General features: G+C 43.1%; 1 protein-coding gene across 2 annotated transcripts in view; it reads right to left on the bottom strand.

Moving 5' to 3' along the window:
* Window positions 1-16,493, bottom strand: part of SLAIN1 (SLAIN motif family member 1) — a gene marked incomplete at both ends in the record, with an annotated part of 59,131 nt that overhangs the window by 4,583 nt on the left and 38,055 nt on the right. For both annotated transcript variants that reach the window (XM_079540530.1, XM_079540531.1), the window contains one exon: window positions 909-1,073. In XM_079540530.1, coding sequence (XP_079396656.1) covers window positions 909-1,073 — 165 coding nt within the window. The remainder of the gene's footprint in view (window positions 1-908; window positions 1,074-16,493) is intronic.

The following is a 16,493-nucleotide window of genomic DNA, read 5'->3' as shown; positions in this document are numbered from 1 at the left end:
CATGAACATCTTTCCATTCTCCTACAAGACATGGATGAAAAGAAAACAAAATAAATCCAGCATAAGAAATATCAATTTAATCGTTCTGAAGACTTTTGAAAATTCAGTTGTAATTTGAAGGAAAATACCCACAGCACTTCTGTGCCAATTTCTCCCTCAAAAACTTCACAGGCAATGGGAGGCAGAATTCAGTTCCTTCTGTCTGTGTCAAACAACATTCACTTTTTCCACTGCCCTTAAGAATACCTCAATTATTGTGCTAGAAAAGACTGCCTTGGTTCTTGATCTATCTTGTTGACATTCTACATGAATAATTCAACAAATGACAGATCAATACTGTCACCCTGCCATCTAGAAGTCAACTAAATTAAACCAATTACAGAGTCATTTTAAGTCATTCACTCAACATGTAATATATACTTCAGGATATACCCCTCCATTTGCCACAAAGTGGCTCCAGTTCAACAGGAGAGAGGTCATGTGTTTTAAGACAATGTAGTGTAATGCAAATACAGCATTGTGCAAATTACTGAGAAAAGCAGTGTTTTAAATGTTAGTATCAAAGCTAAAAATCTAAGCCTATATGAATTAGCTCCTTTATTGGTGCTTCTATAATACTACCACTGTATTACTGTAATTTTAATTTTAAAGTAGTAAAAAATGAGTGGGCAAAGAAAATAAAGGTTGTGATGAAACCCTCAGCACTGCATAAGAAGATCAGATGGAAGATGCTTTCCAAAATAGCAGCTTTAAAATCTGGAGCTATATTAAAATCACTATAAAGGGAATGCAGTCTGCCTTTAATTTTTCATAAATTGAAAAATTTATGGAAGCTTTCTAATGGCTGGAATATATACTTTACCATTCTGTCAACACCTTACACAAAGCCAAAGAACACAGGTACTTACTACATGACTGCATCCTTGAAATCCCATTACTTGCTCCATGTAGATTGGAATCAAAGCTCTGACTGTTCCTCACTGTGACTGGAGAACTAGCAAAGCCAGCAGTATTGTTAATGGTGGGGGTACTTGGCATCCGAGCTAGATTAGGCATGCTTCTTCGGAGTTTATCTGAAGTGAAAGAGCACAATATTCACAGTCATGTCAGAATTTAGCAACAAATGCGAAGAGTCTCTGAATCATTTCTGTAAAAAAATCAAAATTAAAACCAAATTGATTCAACACAAAGAAAGGTTTGGGTCAATAGGGACAATCTGAATACATTATTATTAGCCCACTAACTGAGTCCTTCTGATTACTGTAATATCACAGTTATTCACAAATCATTTTAAAAACACCAACACGGAGTACATTTCAGGGATTACGAAGAATTAAACGCTAAAGTGTCATAATAAGAAAGAGTTCAATGTAAATGTGTAAAATAGGTCAGATGAATCATGCCCTGAATGCGCCTGTTTCTTTGAAGTGAATAAAAAGCACGGCTGAAGTGACGATCAGACGTGGATATTTATATTATGGATGTCTAAAGACACATTTCCACAGGGTGGCCGTGCTGAAAACCTGTTCAGTCTTGATACTGGCATTTGCTTGGAGACCTGGGCTGACATCATGATTTTCAAATCTGGTGGGTTTGCCTCCTGTCATACTTACGGTGGACATTTTCCAAGGCCCTGCACAGAAAGAAAGCTGGAAATAGATGTATGGGGCAGGATCAGTTGCTAATGTAAGTATGGAATTAACAGGTCATTCAATAAATCTTCTTTGATAATAGCACTGGCCTCTTGGCAAGGTTCAGTAGCAAAAATGTTGTGCTGCTGGCTTGTCGTTATGTTTCTTCTGGTACCACAGTCAGCATGGAGTCTGCCAGCTACTGATCTGCAGTAGGTTCCAAAGCACAGTACAGATCTGCCTCTAGTTCTTCCACTGCAGTGATGTGCTTTTCTTGTAAAAGGCAGCCACAACTACTCTCTTCAATGGCAAGCGGGACAATTTAAGATTAAAATTTGGATTTATGCATGGGAATAATACATCACATATGGCTTCCAACTGCTGTTTCAGGCTGACCTCCTAATTCACATGGGGATGAGTTCAACATACAGAAACTGAACTGTTTCTTAGGAGTCTCTGTTAATCAGCTCACATAAATACATAACCTATTTAGCACTATAACGAGCTCCTCTAATCCTTAAATCTGCTAACAACTAATGAGTAATGAGAATTGACAGTACAGTTCTATCTATAAAATGTATTAGCAGTCACTAACTTGAGTACGTATGTTGCCTATGTACCTCCAGCGAACTGAGTCATATTGCAAGGCTATAACTGTTGCTGTTGTATATGAATTGTCATTATGATAAGGTTCAGTACAGCATTCTCCAAATTGTGAAAAACATGCTTGAATTTCAACGGTCCAGCATTTTGAATACCCTCGTGTCCCAGCTCCCAGTTACCACTGCCTACCTGTACTTTTTGGTCTTCACATTCATCCCAGCTAATGCTGAATTTCAATTACCATAGGATGGTCTGAGATAGAAAACCATTGCTATCTATGAAATAGTTTACATAGCCCTACTTATTTTACTGAAATCAAACAGTAAGTATGGAAAGCAAAATAGGGAGGTGTTCATCAGAAGGGAATACAAGGTTTGACTTTCCAGAAACTAGAGTACAGCCAAATTCTGATAAATCAGAATTTTAAAAGGTAACCCTTCATTAAAGAATTAAAGATGGTGTGCTTCAGTGACTCATCACTGACACTGGCAAACAAAGAGATTACCACTGTGATTCACTCAGGCAGTAAAAAATAGTTTAATTGGTATAAAAATGGCACAATATAAGGTTTCCAAAATCATACTGAGGATGTGAACAATGGCATCTATATAGAAACCATTTCTGAAATACTCATTTCAGAAATGAGTATTCAGAAATTTCAGATTTTGCAAATCGGAAAGGTAACTGCCTTCCTACGGTAACAGTTTTGGCCCAGAGTTGCAGAGAACTCACAAACAGGAGTTGTCTGTAGCTACAAAATGGCAAAAAATATGTGGTAGGATAGTGGTAGGGAAGATGACACTACATAAAACAGATTTTTGTCGAATACTATCCACATATCACCTAGTACAAGCAGAATTCCTAGGAATCTACATGTTCTTGCACTCTGGGACTGTGTAGACAAAAAGGAATAATCTGTGTTTAGAACTGTCCAGTAGATGCAACTAAAGTAGCAAGAAAATAAGCACAGAAGTTGCTTGGATTTCCTCCATGGTAAGGGTGGCCATTTCTTTTGCCTCCCACTCATCAGTCCCTTCTTTTCTCAGCAGTCTGCTCTGCTGCTGATTCGGTCCTTAAGCAGAAGATACCTACTGCACCTGCAAATTCTCATCTGTCAAGCATTTGTGTTACTTCTTAGATGATTCCTTTGTCTGTTGAGATAAATAGCCCCGAAAAGCAATGAAAACAGCAGGTCATTGTTGTGTTTGGGGAAAACCCAGAAATGCTCATCTTTATAGTACTTTGCAGCTTTCATCTCCTTGGATGATACATTCTCTTTCATCTCTTTCTTGATGTTTATTCTGTCACCTGTTTCCCTCCTATGAACAGTTGTAGAGTCTTATGGGTGTTTTAAGTGAAAAAACAGCTCCTGTAAGCCTGGTACACAGAAGGAGAAGACAAGAGTTATGTGATTTTAATATTACTTCAGGTCACAGAAACCTGACTAGATATAAACTTGCTGGAAATCTATGAGAAGAAAGCAAAAATAACTTGCTAAGCCACTGATAGCAAACATTCCCTTTCTAGAGCTCTTAGCTTTTCTAAGAGTGATAAGAAAATTAACAGAAAGGAGTGAAGCAGAAGACCTGAGATTCTCAGGTAAGAAAATAATTTGCTCAGATGGCCCTGTTTATTATGAATGCTGAACGTAGCAAAGGTCTGCTACCATTCCAGTTAGCTCTCTGGCACCGATCTGTCTCAACAGAAAGTCTAAAGTATCATTGGCTGTTTACAATTTATTCTGTTAGACACAAGCAGCTATTAACAACACAGGACCTTCTACAGCATCAAAGACTACTGTGATCAACTAAGTTAGTCTTAACTAAAATTTGGATTGAAATTAGTAAGATTTTATAAGTAGAATGCAGTCACATAAAATGCTACAGATGTATATTAGTTCTTTCCCTTTTTAAAAGTGTTAAGACCGAAATGCATGGATAGGTCATGCAACAGACTTAATCAGTATCTTGTCGTTATCATATTCAGTAGTTCATGTATATACACATGCTTGTTATTTCATGACTGCTCTTCAGATTGCATCTGTCACCCTTGTTTCTCATATCTGCGGCAGAATAATCCAGAAAAAATTGCCTAAAGCATATTTGCACATCTTCCTCTGTGTACTATACACACTGAACTCCACATTGCCTAGAGCACAGGAAAACTAGGAATTATGAAACACACTTGAAGGAGTGTGAAAAGATCGCCCAGACACAGACCATCGCCACTACATTAAGTTTCCTGTGGAGACTACCTTCAGAGCAGCTAAGACTACACTGGGAATCTGGAGAGATGTGGAGTAAAAAAAAAATTCCTCCTTGCTCAGGAGACCAGCTTTCCTCTTGGCAGTCTCTGAGACGGCAGGCCTAAACATGGTCTCCACCAGACAGCAGGCTTATTCCAAGAAGACTGTGGCGAGGAGACACTGCCCAGAAATGTGGCAGTTCAGGTCTGCGGCTGCAGGGAGTGCCTGACCCTGCTGCTGACTGGGGAGGGTGGCATGGATTCCACCTGTATGAGATGTGAGCAGGTGGATGAGCTGCTCAGCCTGGTGGTGGAGCTCAAGGAGGAAGTCCAGAGACTAAGGACCATCAGGGAGTGTGAGCAGGAGATGACTGGTGAAGTGACTTGCCAGCATGCTGGAGGGAAGGGTGCCAGGGAGACACCCCCAGAAAAGAGGTGGAGCCCCTGCCCCGTCACAGTCGGACAGACCTGACTGATGAGGATTGGAACAGAGTCCCGACTTGGAGTCACGGAGCCCCCCCTGTCTGCCTACCTCGCTTCCCCAGGTCCCTCTAAGCCATAGGTGCTAGAAATTGAAGGGGAGGTGAGTGGGGAGGCAATGGAGGATCTGCCTACGAGGGAGCCTAAGGCGAGGTGGTCACCTCCATGCCTTGAGACTGCCTCTATCAGGAAAGAAAGAAGGGTGGTTGTAGTGGGTGACTCTCTTCTCGGAGGAACGGAGGGCCCCATATGCAGACTGGACCCAAACCGCCAGGAAGTGTGCTGCCTTCTGGGGCCCGGGTCAGGGACGTAACCAGGAAACCACCAAAGCTGGTTAGGTCCACTGATTATTTTCCCTTGCTCATAGTTCAGGTGGGCAGTGATGAAATTGCTCAGAGAAGCCTGCCAACTATGAAAAGACATTTCAGGGCTTTCAGGTGTCTAGTTTGAGGAGCAGGAGCACAAGTGATCTTTTGTTCTATACCTTCAGGGGCAGTGAGGGACACGGAGCGGGCTTGGAAAGCACAAGCAATGAATAAATGGCTCAGAGTCTGGTGTCAAAGCAGAGACTTTGGTTTCTTTGATCATGCGGCACTTTACTCAGCCCCTGGCCTGTTATCCATGAACGGAACCCACCTATCTCAAAGGGGGCAACGAATCCTAGCACAGGAGCTAGCGGGGCTTATCGAAAGAGCTTTAAACTAGCTACGACACGGGAAGGGGACAAAACCTTGATGATGAGATATGAGATATGAGCTCAGGGGAATGATTTTGAGCTGGGCGTGAGACAGACGACTCGGCTGATGTGTGTCTACACCAATGCACTCAGCATGGGCAATGAGCAGGAGGAGTTAGAAGCAATTGTGCGCCAGGCTAAAAATGTTCTAATTGCCATTAGCAAAACTTGGTGGGATCACTGGAGTGCTTTGATAGATGACTACAAGCTCTTCAGAAGGGACAGACAAGAAAGGAAGTGTGGTGGAGTGGCCCTTTATATTAAAGACTGTTTTGATGTTGAAGAGCTTGGGGTTGGGAATGACAAAGTTGAGTGTCTGTGGGTAAGAACCAGGGGAAGGCCTGTAGGGGCAACATCTTGGTGGGGATCTGTTACAGACTGTCTAATGTTATGAAGTGATGGATGAAGTGTTCTATGAGCAGCTTGCAGAGTTGTAGGATCGCCAGTACTTACTCTCATGGGAGACTTCAACTTCCCTGATATACGTTGGAAATATAACACAGCGCAGAGGAAGCAATCCAAGAGCTTTCTAGAGTGTGTGGAAGATAGCGGGAAAGGCTGTTGATGTAGTCTACCTAGACTTCAGCAAAGCCTTTGACATGGTCTCTCACAATATTCTTCTGGGGAAACACAGCTGGTACAAGAGCCTACCAGGGGTGGTGCCCTGCTAGACCTGCTCTTCACTAATAGAGAAGGACTGGTGGGAGATGTGAAGATTGTGCACTGTCTTCTGCAGAGCAACTGTGACACTGTAGAATTCTCTATTCTTGCAGATGTCAGAAGAGTGATTAGCAAAACTGCTATCTTGAACTTCCAGAGGGCGGACTTCCACCTGTTCAGGACACTTGTAGCATAGGTCCCTTGGGAGTCGCTCCTTACAGGTAAAGGGGTCCAGGAAGTCTGGATGCTCCTCAAGATGGAAATCTTAAAGGTGCAAGAACAGGCTGTGCAAGAATGCCGTAAGGCAAGTTGCAGGGGAAGACCAGTGTGGATTAGCTGAGAACTATTGCTGGGACTCCAGAAGAAAAAGAGTCTATGTCCTCTGGAAGAAGGGACAGGCTACTTGGGGAGATTACAAGGAAGTTGCTAAGGTATGCAGGGAAGAAGTTAGGAAGGCAAAAGCCCAACTTGAACTCAGACTGGCAACAGCAGTAAAAGAGAATAAGAAATCCTTCTATAAATACATCAATGATAATAAAAGAACCGGGGAGAATTTCAATCCTTTACTTGGGCAATGTGACCACTGAGGATAAAGAGAAGGCTGAGGTCCTGAACATTTTCCTTACATCTGCCTTTAATAGGCAGATCAGGTATCCTCAGGGCACTTTACGCCCTGATCTGGAAGCCTGGAATGCTATGCCAAATGCACTGCTGGTGATTCAGGTGGAGACAGAGAATTTCTCCTCCATCTGGACTGTCGCAAGGCCATGGGAACGGATGGGCTCCACCCTCGGGTGCTGAGGGAGCTGGCGGGTGTGACTACTGAGCTGTTCTCTGCCATCTACCAGTGCTTCTGGTTATCTGGAGAAGTCCCAGAGGACTGGAGGCTTGCCGATGTGACTCCCATCTACAAGAAGGGCCGTAAGGAGGATCTGGGGAACTACAGCCTGACCTTGGTACAAGGGAAAGTTATGGAGCAAATCATCTTGGGTGAGATCACATGGCACGTGCGTGGTGTCCAGGGGATCAGGCCCAGCCAGCACAGGTTCATGAAAGGCAGGTTGTGCTTGAGCAACCTCATCTCCTTCTACAACTGGGTGACCAGACTGGTAGATGAGGGAAAGGCTGTTGATGTAGTTTACCTAGACTTCAGCAAAGCCTTTGACATGGTCTCTCACAGGCTTCTTCTGGGGAACCTGGCTGCCTGTGGCCTGGACAGGTATACCCTTCTTCAGGTCAGGAACTGGCTAGAGGGCTGTGCCCAGTGGGTAGTGGTTAATGGAGTCAAGTCCAGCTGGGACCTGTTACAAGTGGTGTCCTCCAGGGGTTGGTACTGGGGCCCATTTTGTTTAATATCTTTATTGATGACCTAGATGGGGGAATTCAGTGCACCCTCAGTAAGTTTGTATATGACACCAAGCTGAGAGGTGGTGTTGATCTGCCTGAGGGCAGGGAGGCCCTTCAGAGGGATTTGGATAAGCTGGATTGCTGGGCTGAGGTGAATGGGATGAGGTTCAACAAGGCCAAGTGCCGGGTCCTGCACTTTGGCCAAAACAACCCCATGCAGCGCTATAGGCTTGGGGCTGAGTGGCTGGATGATGTGAAGAGAAAATGGACCTGGGGGTGCTGGTTGATGCTCAGCTGAACATGAGCTGACAGCGTGCCCAGGTGGCCAAGAGGGCCAACAGCATCCTGGCCTGCATTAGAAATAGTGTGGCCAGCAGGAGCAGGGAGGTGATCATCCCCCTCTACTCAGCACTGGTGAGGCCACACCTCAAGTACTGTGTTCAGTTTTGGGCCCCTCACTACAAGAAAGACAGTGAGGCCCTGGAACGTGTCCAGAGAAGGGCAGCGAAACTGGTGAGGGGTCTGGAGCACAAGCCTTATAAGGAGCTGCTGACGAGTGGCTTGCTAGCCAAGGGGACAATGGGCCCCTTGAGCAGCTATACGAGCAGGACAAGGTGGGAGGCTGTAAAGACATGCAGATGGAAAAATACTAGTATGTTCTCTGCAAGGACACCATGTCCTTGAGGCCAGAAGTAAACAATCAAGGAGGAACTTGGGTCAGAGGTAAAGAAGTATCTGTGGGGGGAGCCGCAGAGATAGTTACTAAGGCATGAAAGCATGTGTAATCAATCATCTTTGTGGGTTAGCGGTTGTTATGGGGTTGTTAACCAATCAGTTTGTGCCAAGTTTGCTAAAGTGGTTATAAATATAGGCTTGTGTTTACAATAAAGTCGGAGTTTTCTGATGCACTCATATTGAGTTTCTGTCATCACTCCCTGCGCATGTGGACTAGCGAACTGACTAAATCCCAGGACCAGCCCTGCCGTTTCCGCGGCAAGGAGCAGCTGAGGGAGCTGGGATTGTTTAATCTGGAGAAGAGGAGGCTCAGAGGAGACCTCACTGCATTCCACAATTTCCTGAAGGGAGGCTGTGATGAGGATGGGTTTGGCTTCTTCTCCCAGACAACAAACAGGACCCGAGAAAATGGCTGCAGGTTGTATCAGAGAACGTTTAGGTTAGACGTAAGGAAGAACTTTTTCTCTCAGAGACATGTCAGGCACTGGAATGGCCTGCCCAGGGAGGTGGTGGAGTCACCATCCCTGGCAGTGTTCAAGAGATGTCTGGATGAGGAGCTACGAGATACGGTTTAGTAGCTTGTGGTAGCAATGCTAGCGGAAGGATGGCTGGACTAGATGATCCTGCAGGTCGCTTCCAATCTTGCGATTCTATGATTCTATAAACTGGTCAAGAACAAGCCAAAATGTTCCTTATTTTGTAAAATATTCCACAAAATTATGGTTAGAACAGCAGTTTGCCTCTTACCCAATTGCTTCAGTTCTGATTTTCCCAAAGAGTTTGTTCCCCAATACATTTTCTTCTCTGAAGTCAGCCAGGAATCAGTAGACAATTTCCTTCTGACAGGACTCCACAACAGACAGCAGCACCTGACGGCTGTCTTCTGATTCCAGCTCTGTTGGTAGCTATCACTGTCCAGTGCTTTTGTCCTTCTTCTGACCAAATACTAGCATCATCTGATGGTTAACATCCATGCAGAATGCACCAAAAGAGGAATGACCTTGCTGGGCTGCCAGACTTCTGAGTTCTGATCTTTGGGTTTCCCTTAGAGGCTCCTGATAAATATTAACTTCCCTCTGAAAAAATGCTTTCATCCACTGTGCTTCATCCACTGAAGCTGCCTGTGATCCTGGATAAATGTCCCTAAATAATTATTCTCTTAGATCTTAGAGAAGTGGCCCAGAATCTGAGGGAATGGTTTCTATAAAAGATATTTCCTAGGATACAAGAGAATGTAAAAATGTTGCCAATGCAACTTTTCCATATGCCATGTCAGACTGAAATACCCAAAATGGTATATGTAAGTCTGTCAGCGATTTCTAGAACTGAAGAAAGGTGTTAGCAGACAGAAAGAAAACAAAACCTAAAATGAACTACAGAAATATGTACTGGAGGATAACAATTGGTTGGCTAGCAGCTTGCACATTAATTAGTCTGTTTCCACTATGTAAAATGAGCAGGTTATCAGTACAAGCATTACAAAAGATGGGTCTTGTTACATACAAAATAAGGTTTAAAAGCCTAGATTTAAAAACACCAAACTGATGTCAGATATCCAACACTTGTTGACAGGATCAAGACTAAGTGCAGCCAGAGCTTATGTTGGCTACATAGTGAAGTGTCTTACAAGACATTTATTCATTCATTGTTATTTTCTTCAAGTGTTGTCAGCATTTCATTTGAGCAGATTCACATCTGATCAGGAGTGCACTGTGGTTAAGAAATGCGATACAATGAATCATAATTATTAGAGTCTCATAGAAACCTATATCACTTTTCAAACTACATTTGTAATTTCATTCACATACTTAAGTCCTTCACACAAAACTTGCAAATTCAATCCCACCTTATTTGTATTGTATGCACAAAGAAGTTACGGGAAAAAACTTAAGGGAAAAACTTGTTATTCACAGTTTGTTCTGAAATCCTTAACAAAATCGTACTCAATTACAACTTCACCATGTGGGATATATACTATTGATTAATTTATCTTCTTCATCTTCAAACATCTGAGCTCATATCTGCATTACATTTGTTACGCTTACAAGAGGTAAGACATCCTAAATAGATCATGGCCCAGTTAGAGATCTGTGAAATCATCAGTTAATACAACAGAGACATCAGTACACAAATGCATGATAAAGAACTAAAAAAAGTTAAGCAAGAGACAGCATTCTTCATTATTGTCAGTATCTACATTTTGCTATGTTGAACATCTCCATTTTATTTAAAATTATTACTTCACCCTGACATGTCTCCTTTGAAAGACACATAGAAACTTTGCCATTATCTTTCCGTGACTTCCCTTCACTGCTCACTATGCTCAGTAATGCTTTGAGAGCGACTGAAAAATATTTTCTTCTCTTTTTCTTTAATAAAGAGTCTGCTAAAATTTCCTTCTGATTTTTCTCTTCCTCACTGAACTTCAGAAAGGTAAGAGAAGAATAGCACTCAGTAAATCAGTAAGAGGAGGTCTTTTCTCACCCCTCCAAACACACAAATCAATGTCACTTGACACTGAACTAGTATCTAAACACAAACCTACTGCCTACTAAAATGCTGTTCTCTTGAGTCTGATTGAAGTTTGCTTGGAAAGAGGAATGGAAGGAATGAGGGTAAGGAGAGGGTAAGGGGAGGGAAGGAGAGGGAAGGGAAGGAAAGGAGGAAGGGAGGTAGGGAGGAAGGGAGGGAAGGAGGGAGGCAGGAAGGAAGGCAGGAAGGAAGGCAGGCAGGAAGGAAGGAAGGCAGGAAGGCAGGAAGGGAGGAAGGGAGGAAGGGAGGAAGGAAGGAAGGAAGGGAGGGAGGGAGGAAGGGAGGGAAGGAGGGAGGAAGAAAGGAAAGCAGGAAGGCAGGAAGGCAGGAAGGCAGGAAGGCAGGAAGGCAGGCAGGAAGGAAGGAAGGAAGGAAGGAAGGAAGGAAGGAAGGAAGGAAGGAAGGAAGGAAGGAAGGAAGGAAGGAAGGAAGGAAGGAGGGAAGGAATCACAGAATCACAGAATTGTAGGGGTTGGAAGGGACCTCCAGAGATCATCGAGTCCAACCCCCCTGCCAAAGCAGGTTCCCTACACCAGGTCGCACAGGTAGGCATCCAGGCAGGTCTTGAACAGAGAAGGAGACTCCACCACCTCCCTGGGCAGCCTGTTCCAGTGCTCCGTCACCCTCACTGTAAAGAAGTTCTTGCGCATGTTTGTGCGGAACTTCCTATGCTGCAGTTTCCAGCCGTTTCCCCTTGTCCTGTCTCCACTCACCACTGAAAACAGTCTGGCCTCGCCATTCTGCCCCCCACACCTTAGATATTTATAGACCTGGATCAGGTCCCCTCTCAGTCTTCTCTTCCCAAGGCTGAAAGGAAGGAAGGAAGGAAGAAAGGAAGGAAGATGTGCACTTTCCAATTGAGGCAAGGATTTTGCAACACTCAATGATGTTCTTACAATTTCATCTGAGAAAAGTAATTCCCCAAAAGTGTAAGCAATAAAATATTTCGTAACTAACAACTTAAGAAAAGAAAAAGCAAAGATTGTTAGTGTAAATAGTGTCATAAGGCATCAGTAAATGAAATGGCTGATGACTGATTAGAAATGGTTTTTTTTCAGATCTAGTTACAGACATTCAATTGATTTAAACAAAGAAAGCAAAGTTTTTCTATTAGTGAATTCTTGGCAGAACTGGAAATAAAACTTATTAGAATATAAGCATAACATATGCACACTACAGGCATTAGATACATCTGCAGCCTGTGCTACGGGTGGCCCTTATATATACACTCTAAACATAACACATTTACATTTGCACGCATCTACCAATTTATGTTAGCATTTGTCAGGAACCTTTTAATGCAGCAGTCGTTGCGGATTTGCAGCAAATAGGACTGGTCCCATTCACACAGAGAGTTCACTGGTGGGGTAAAGGGAGAACAAGAACCTGAGAAGAAGAGCAAGACTGCATGCTATTTTAAAATAGATGTATGGAAATTTAAAGCATGGTAGAGTATCAAAATTACACCAACAGGCAGTGCTTTGCTAAGTGCACTGGCAAGAACAATGTGCGAGTTCAAAGTTGTAGAATCATAGAATCACTCAGGTTGGAAAAGACCTTAAAGATCATCAAGCACAACCACAACCTAACCACACTACCCTGTCAGAGTACAACCCTCCGCTAAATCATGCTCCTGAGCACCACATCCAAATGGTTTTTAAACATATCCAGGGACAGTGACTCAACCACCTAACTGGGGAGCCTATTCCAGTGCTTAACAACTCTTTCTGTAAAGAAGCTTTTCCTGATATCCAACATAAACTTACCCTAGTGCAACTTAAGGTCATTTTCCCTCGTCCTGTCACCTGTCACCAGTGAGAAGAGACCAATCCCACTCGCTGCAAGCACCTTTCAGATATTGGAAGAGAGCAATAAAGTCTCCCCTCAGCCTCCTCTTCTCCAGACTAAACAGCCCCAGTTCCTTCAGTCTCACCTTGTAGGGCATATTCTCCAAGCCCTTCATAAGCTGTGTTGCCCTTCTTTGGACTTGCTCCAACACCTCAATGTCCCTTCTGTACTGAGGTGCCCAAAACTGAACACAGTACTCAAGATGAGGCCTCTCCAATGCCAAGTACTGAGGCAGGATTACTTTCCTAGTCCTGCTCACCACAACACAGCTGGAAAACATCTGTGAGCACATTCTTATCCCAAGTATATGCAGAAAATTACAGGGGCTAAGCTCACAAGACAGGAAATCTCTCTGCTACCTAGAATGACATCCTGCGACTGGAAAACAAACAGACCATCAGCTCTAGTGGGCCTCCATATGGGTACATAGTGCCATTTGAGAGATGCTGGGTTGTTTAGGGCATGTGAACAACACTGACAGATGTCTGTGGTGAAGCCAAGAAGGGTGGCCTAGAGCACCTCATATAACAATAATTGCTTATATGCAGGCAGAAGAATTGGGCAGTGCGTTCACATTTGGACACCTACATCCCAGTACCTAAATGCAGCTGACAGCAAAGCAGATCCAATCTAATATATGTGTAAGGGCATACAACGTGCATCCTAAGAATACAACATTCCTGACTCATCTCCTGAAAAGCCTGGAAGCATTTACAGCAATGAACCAGAAGTCTTATCTGTTCAAACCTTTGCAAGCCCTTTCAGCAAGGTTAAGGGAAATGGCACAGAGAAGCAGTCACTCCTGTCCCCAGAAGCCACACGCCTACATCTCCTCAGTCATGGTGACTGCCACTCTCTGTTAGGTGACAGCCCATTTACCTTGCCCTTTCCTTGAGGCCAGTATTAGACACTGCTCAGCCTTGTCAAAACAACTCTGTTACAGGGTATGTAACTAGAGGATGTCTTTCCCAAGCCACTGGGAACCTGGATACAGTGTTTGAGTGCTTGCTGGGATATTCCTTGTCTATTCGGTAAACATTTTACCTTTTCCAACTGTTTTCACAGAGTCAGAGAATCACAGAATCGTAGGGGCTGGGTGGGACCTCCAGAGATCATTGAGTCCAACCCCCCTACAAAGCAGGCCATTTACAACAGCCTGCACAAATGGGCGTCCAGGCGAGTCTTGAGTATCTCCAGAGAAAGAGAATCCACAACCTCCCTGGGCAGCCTGTTCCAGTGCTCTGTCACCCTTATGACAGTAAGAAGTTCCATCGCATAGTGGTGCGGAACTTCCTATGCTCCAGTTTATGGCCATTTCCCCTTGTCCTGTCCCCAGAAACCACTGAGAAGAGGTTGGTCATGTCTCTTTGACATTCACACTTAAGATATTTATAAACATTATTAAGATCACATTTGAGTCTTCCTTTTTCACAGCTGAACAGACCCAGGTCGCTCAGTTTTTCTTCATAGGGGAGATGCTCCAGGCCCTTTATCATCTTTGTGGCCTCTCTCCAGGAGCTCCCTGTCTTTTTTTGTACTGGAAAGCTCAAAACTGGATACAATAATCCAGGTGAGGCAGAGTAGAGGGAGAGGATCACCTCCCTTGACCTGCTGGCCATGCTCCTTTTAATGCCCCTCAAGATGCCACTGGCCTTCTTGGCCATCAGGACACGCTGGACTCTTGAAATCCAACCCAGTTTCATAGCAATAAACATACCAAAACTAATCATCAGGCATCAAATAAAATACTCTTAGAAACTATTAACATTTTCTAAGTTTATCACCCCTTCAGTCTGTTATTATTTTTTTTACAATGCAGGTAGTACAGATCTAAACTCAGAATAAGTATCTCAATTAGCATACCACACCAAACAAACTACAAGCAAGTATCACAGAACCAGAACCCCTGATCCTATCTGTTCTTAAGAGCAAAAAAATATAGTCCAGGTAAACATGTAGATAGGTTTTGGGAAGACACTGTGTCAAAGCTAAACACTGTCTTTCCATCAAGACTGAGTGCCAAAACTCAATGTTTACTTGTTGATTTCTTTTCATTTACAGAGAGCTCTGTGAATGGCCAGATGAATCAGCAGCCAGTCTATTGACTCCATATACAAGAACAGAACCAATCTCTTTAGGGGAAAGTAGAGGAATAGAGATTTGGGAATACTGTAACAGTAGTACTACAGCAGAGCATGCTTAAAGTGCAATTTTGATTAATTATGAATAATACTTTTCATGTATATTGAAAGCTGCAAGTAACGTAACAGGTTAGCCTCTCTATCTATCCCATTCTCGTTTTTCATCAGCCTTGGGAAAGTGCAGCAGTCCATCGCACTGAGGTTCAAACAAATTCTTCTTTTGCAGTCTAACTCTATTTCAACTTGTAGTTCTTGAAAGACTATGAAATTGTTGCCAATATGATGAGAAGTGCTGGTGAGAAGATACTGTCTTAACACTACTCATACATCTTAAACATAGCAAAAAGTTTATTCCTTGTTTGCCAGCAGAACATAGAATCATAGAATGGCTTGGGTTGAAAGGGACCTCAAAGATCACCTAGATCCAACTCCCTGCTGCAGGTAGGTTGCCAACCAGTAGGTCAGGCCAAAAACACAAATTTTTCACAATCAGCATTTTCCATTTATGTTGATCGCTGCTGCATGAGTCATAGAGTGAAGTTGAGAAAGCTAAAGAGATAAACAAATTGCCTCTAAAGATAATGGTACTGGCTATTATAGAATTGTCTGCCATGCCATCAAACAAGAGACTGGAGTAACACCAGTAACGTGTCAATCTTCCAAACAATACCGAACACATAATCCAACACTTAAGTTTTTTTTGAGAAAAAAAGCAACCAGGTGATAAAATTGGTAATGTTTTACATTTTTTTCCAGTTAATAAATTAGAAGTTCATGAAGTATTTGTATGCTGCAAGTACTTTCTGAGATTTTCATGTGGGAATCCAATGATTAAACTGCTGAGAGATGTGGTTGATGCCTCGTCCCTGGAAACTTTCAAGGTGAGGCTGGATGAGGCCCTGGGCAACTGGATAGAGCTATTCATGTCCCTGTTCACTGCAGGCGAGATGGACTAGATGACCTTTAAAGGTCCCTTCAAACTCTGAGGATTCTATGATTCTATGATTCTAAGTTCTACTGACATGAAAAATAATTGAAAAAGACTTTAGGAACCATATGAAAACACTGCAATGCAACATCCTGCTCACATTTCAGAATCAAAAATGTCCCATCACTTTCTTTTCTATCTCCCAAACAGATTTTCCACAAGCTATTCAGCACTGTCCCATTCTCATTCCTCACAGATGAGAAAAATAATATTGAAATGAATGTGGTACATATGCTGTAACAGCAAACATCCACATCACTGTGCTCTGTGCTAACCTTAGCCTTCTTTGTAGGCTGCTACCTGTCAATTATACTTTCATGCTGTGTCTTACTTTGAATGCAAGTGCTCTTGGAACCAACCTGTCACCTCTGATTTGTCAGGACCATGCATACCTGTAGCACACTATAAATAGGAGCTGTCTTGAACAACACATTTATTTTCTTGCCCAAGGGTAAGCTGTAACCTGTAACGTTACAAACAAAACCTTGACTGAAAACTACTGTCCTGAAGTATCTTGGGGACTTGGACTGAAGGAACAAAAAGTAGGA

Source organism: Tetrao urogallus, assembly GCF_951394365.1.
Source record: "Tetrao urogallus genome assembly, chromosome: 1".
NCBI lineage: Eukaryota > Metazoa > Chordata > Aves > Galliformes > Phasianidae > Tetrao > Tetrao urogallus.
The sequence above is the reverse complement of the archived record's forward strand: the minus strand, read 5'-3'. Positions and strand labels throughout refer to the sequence as shown.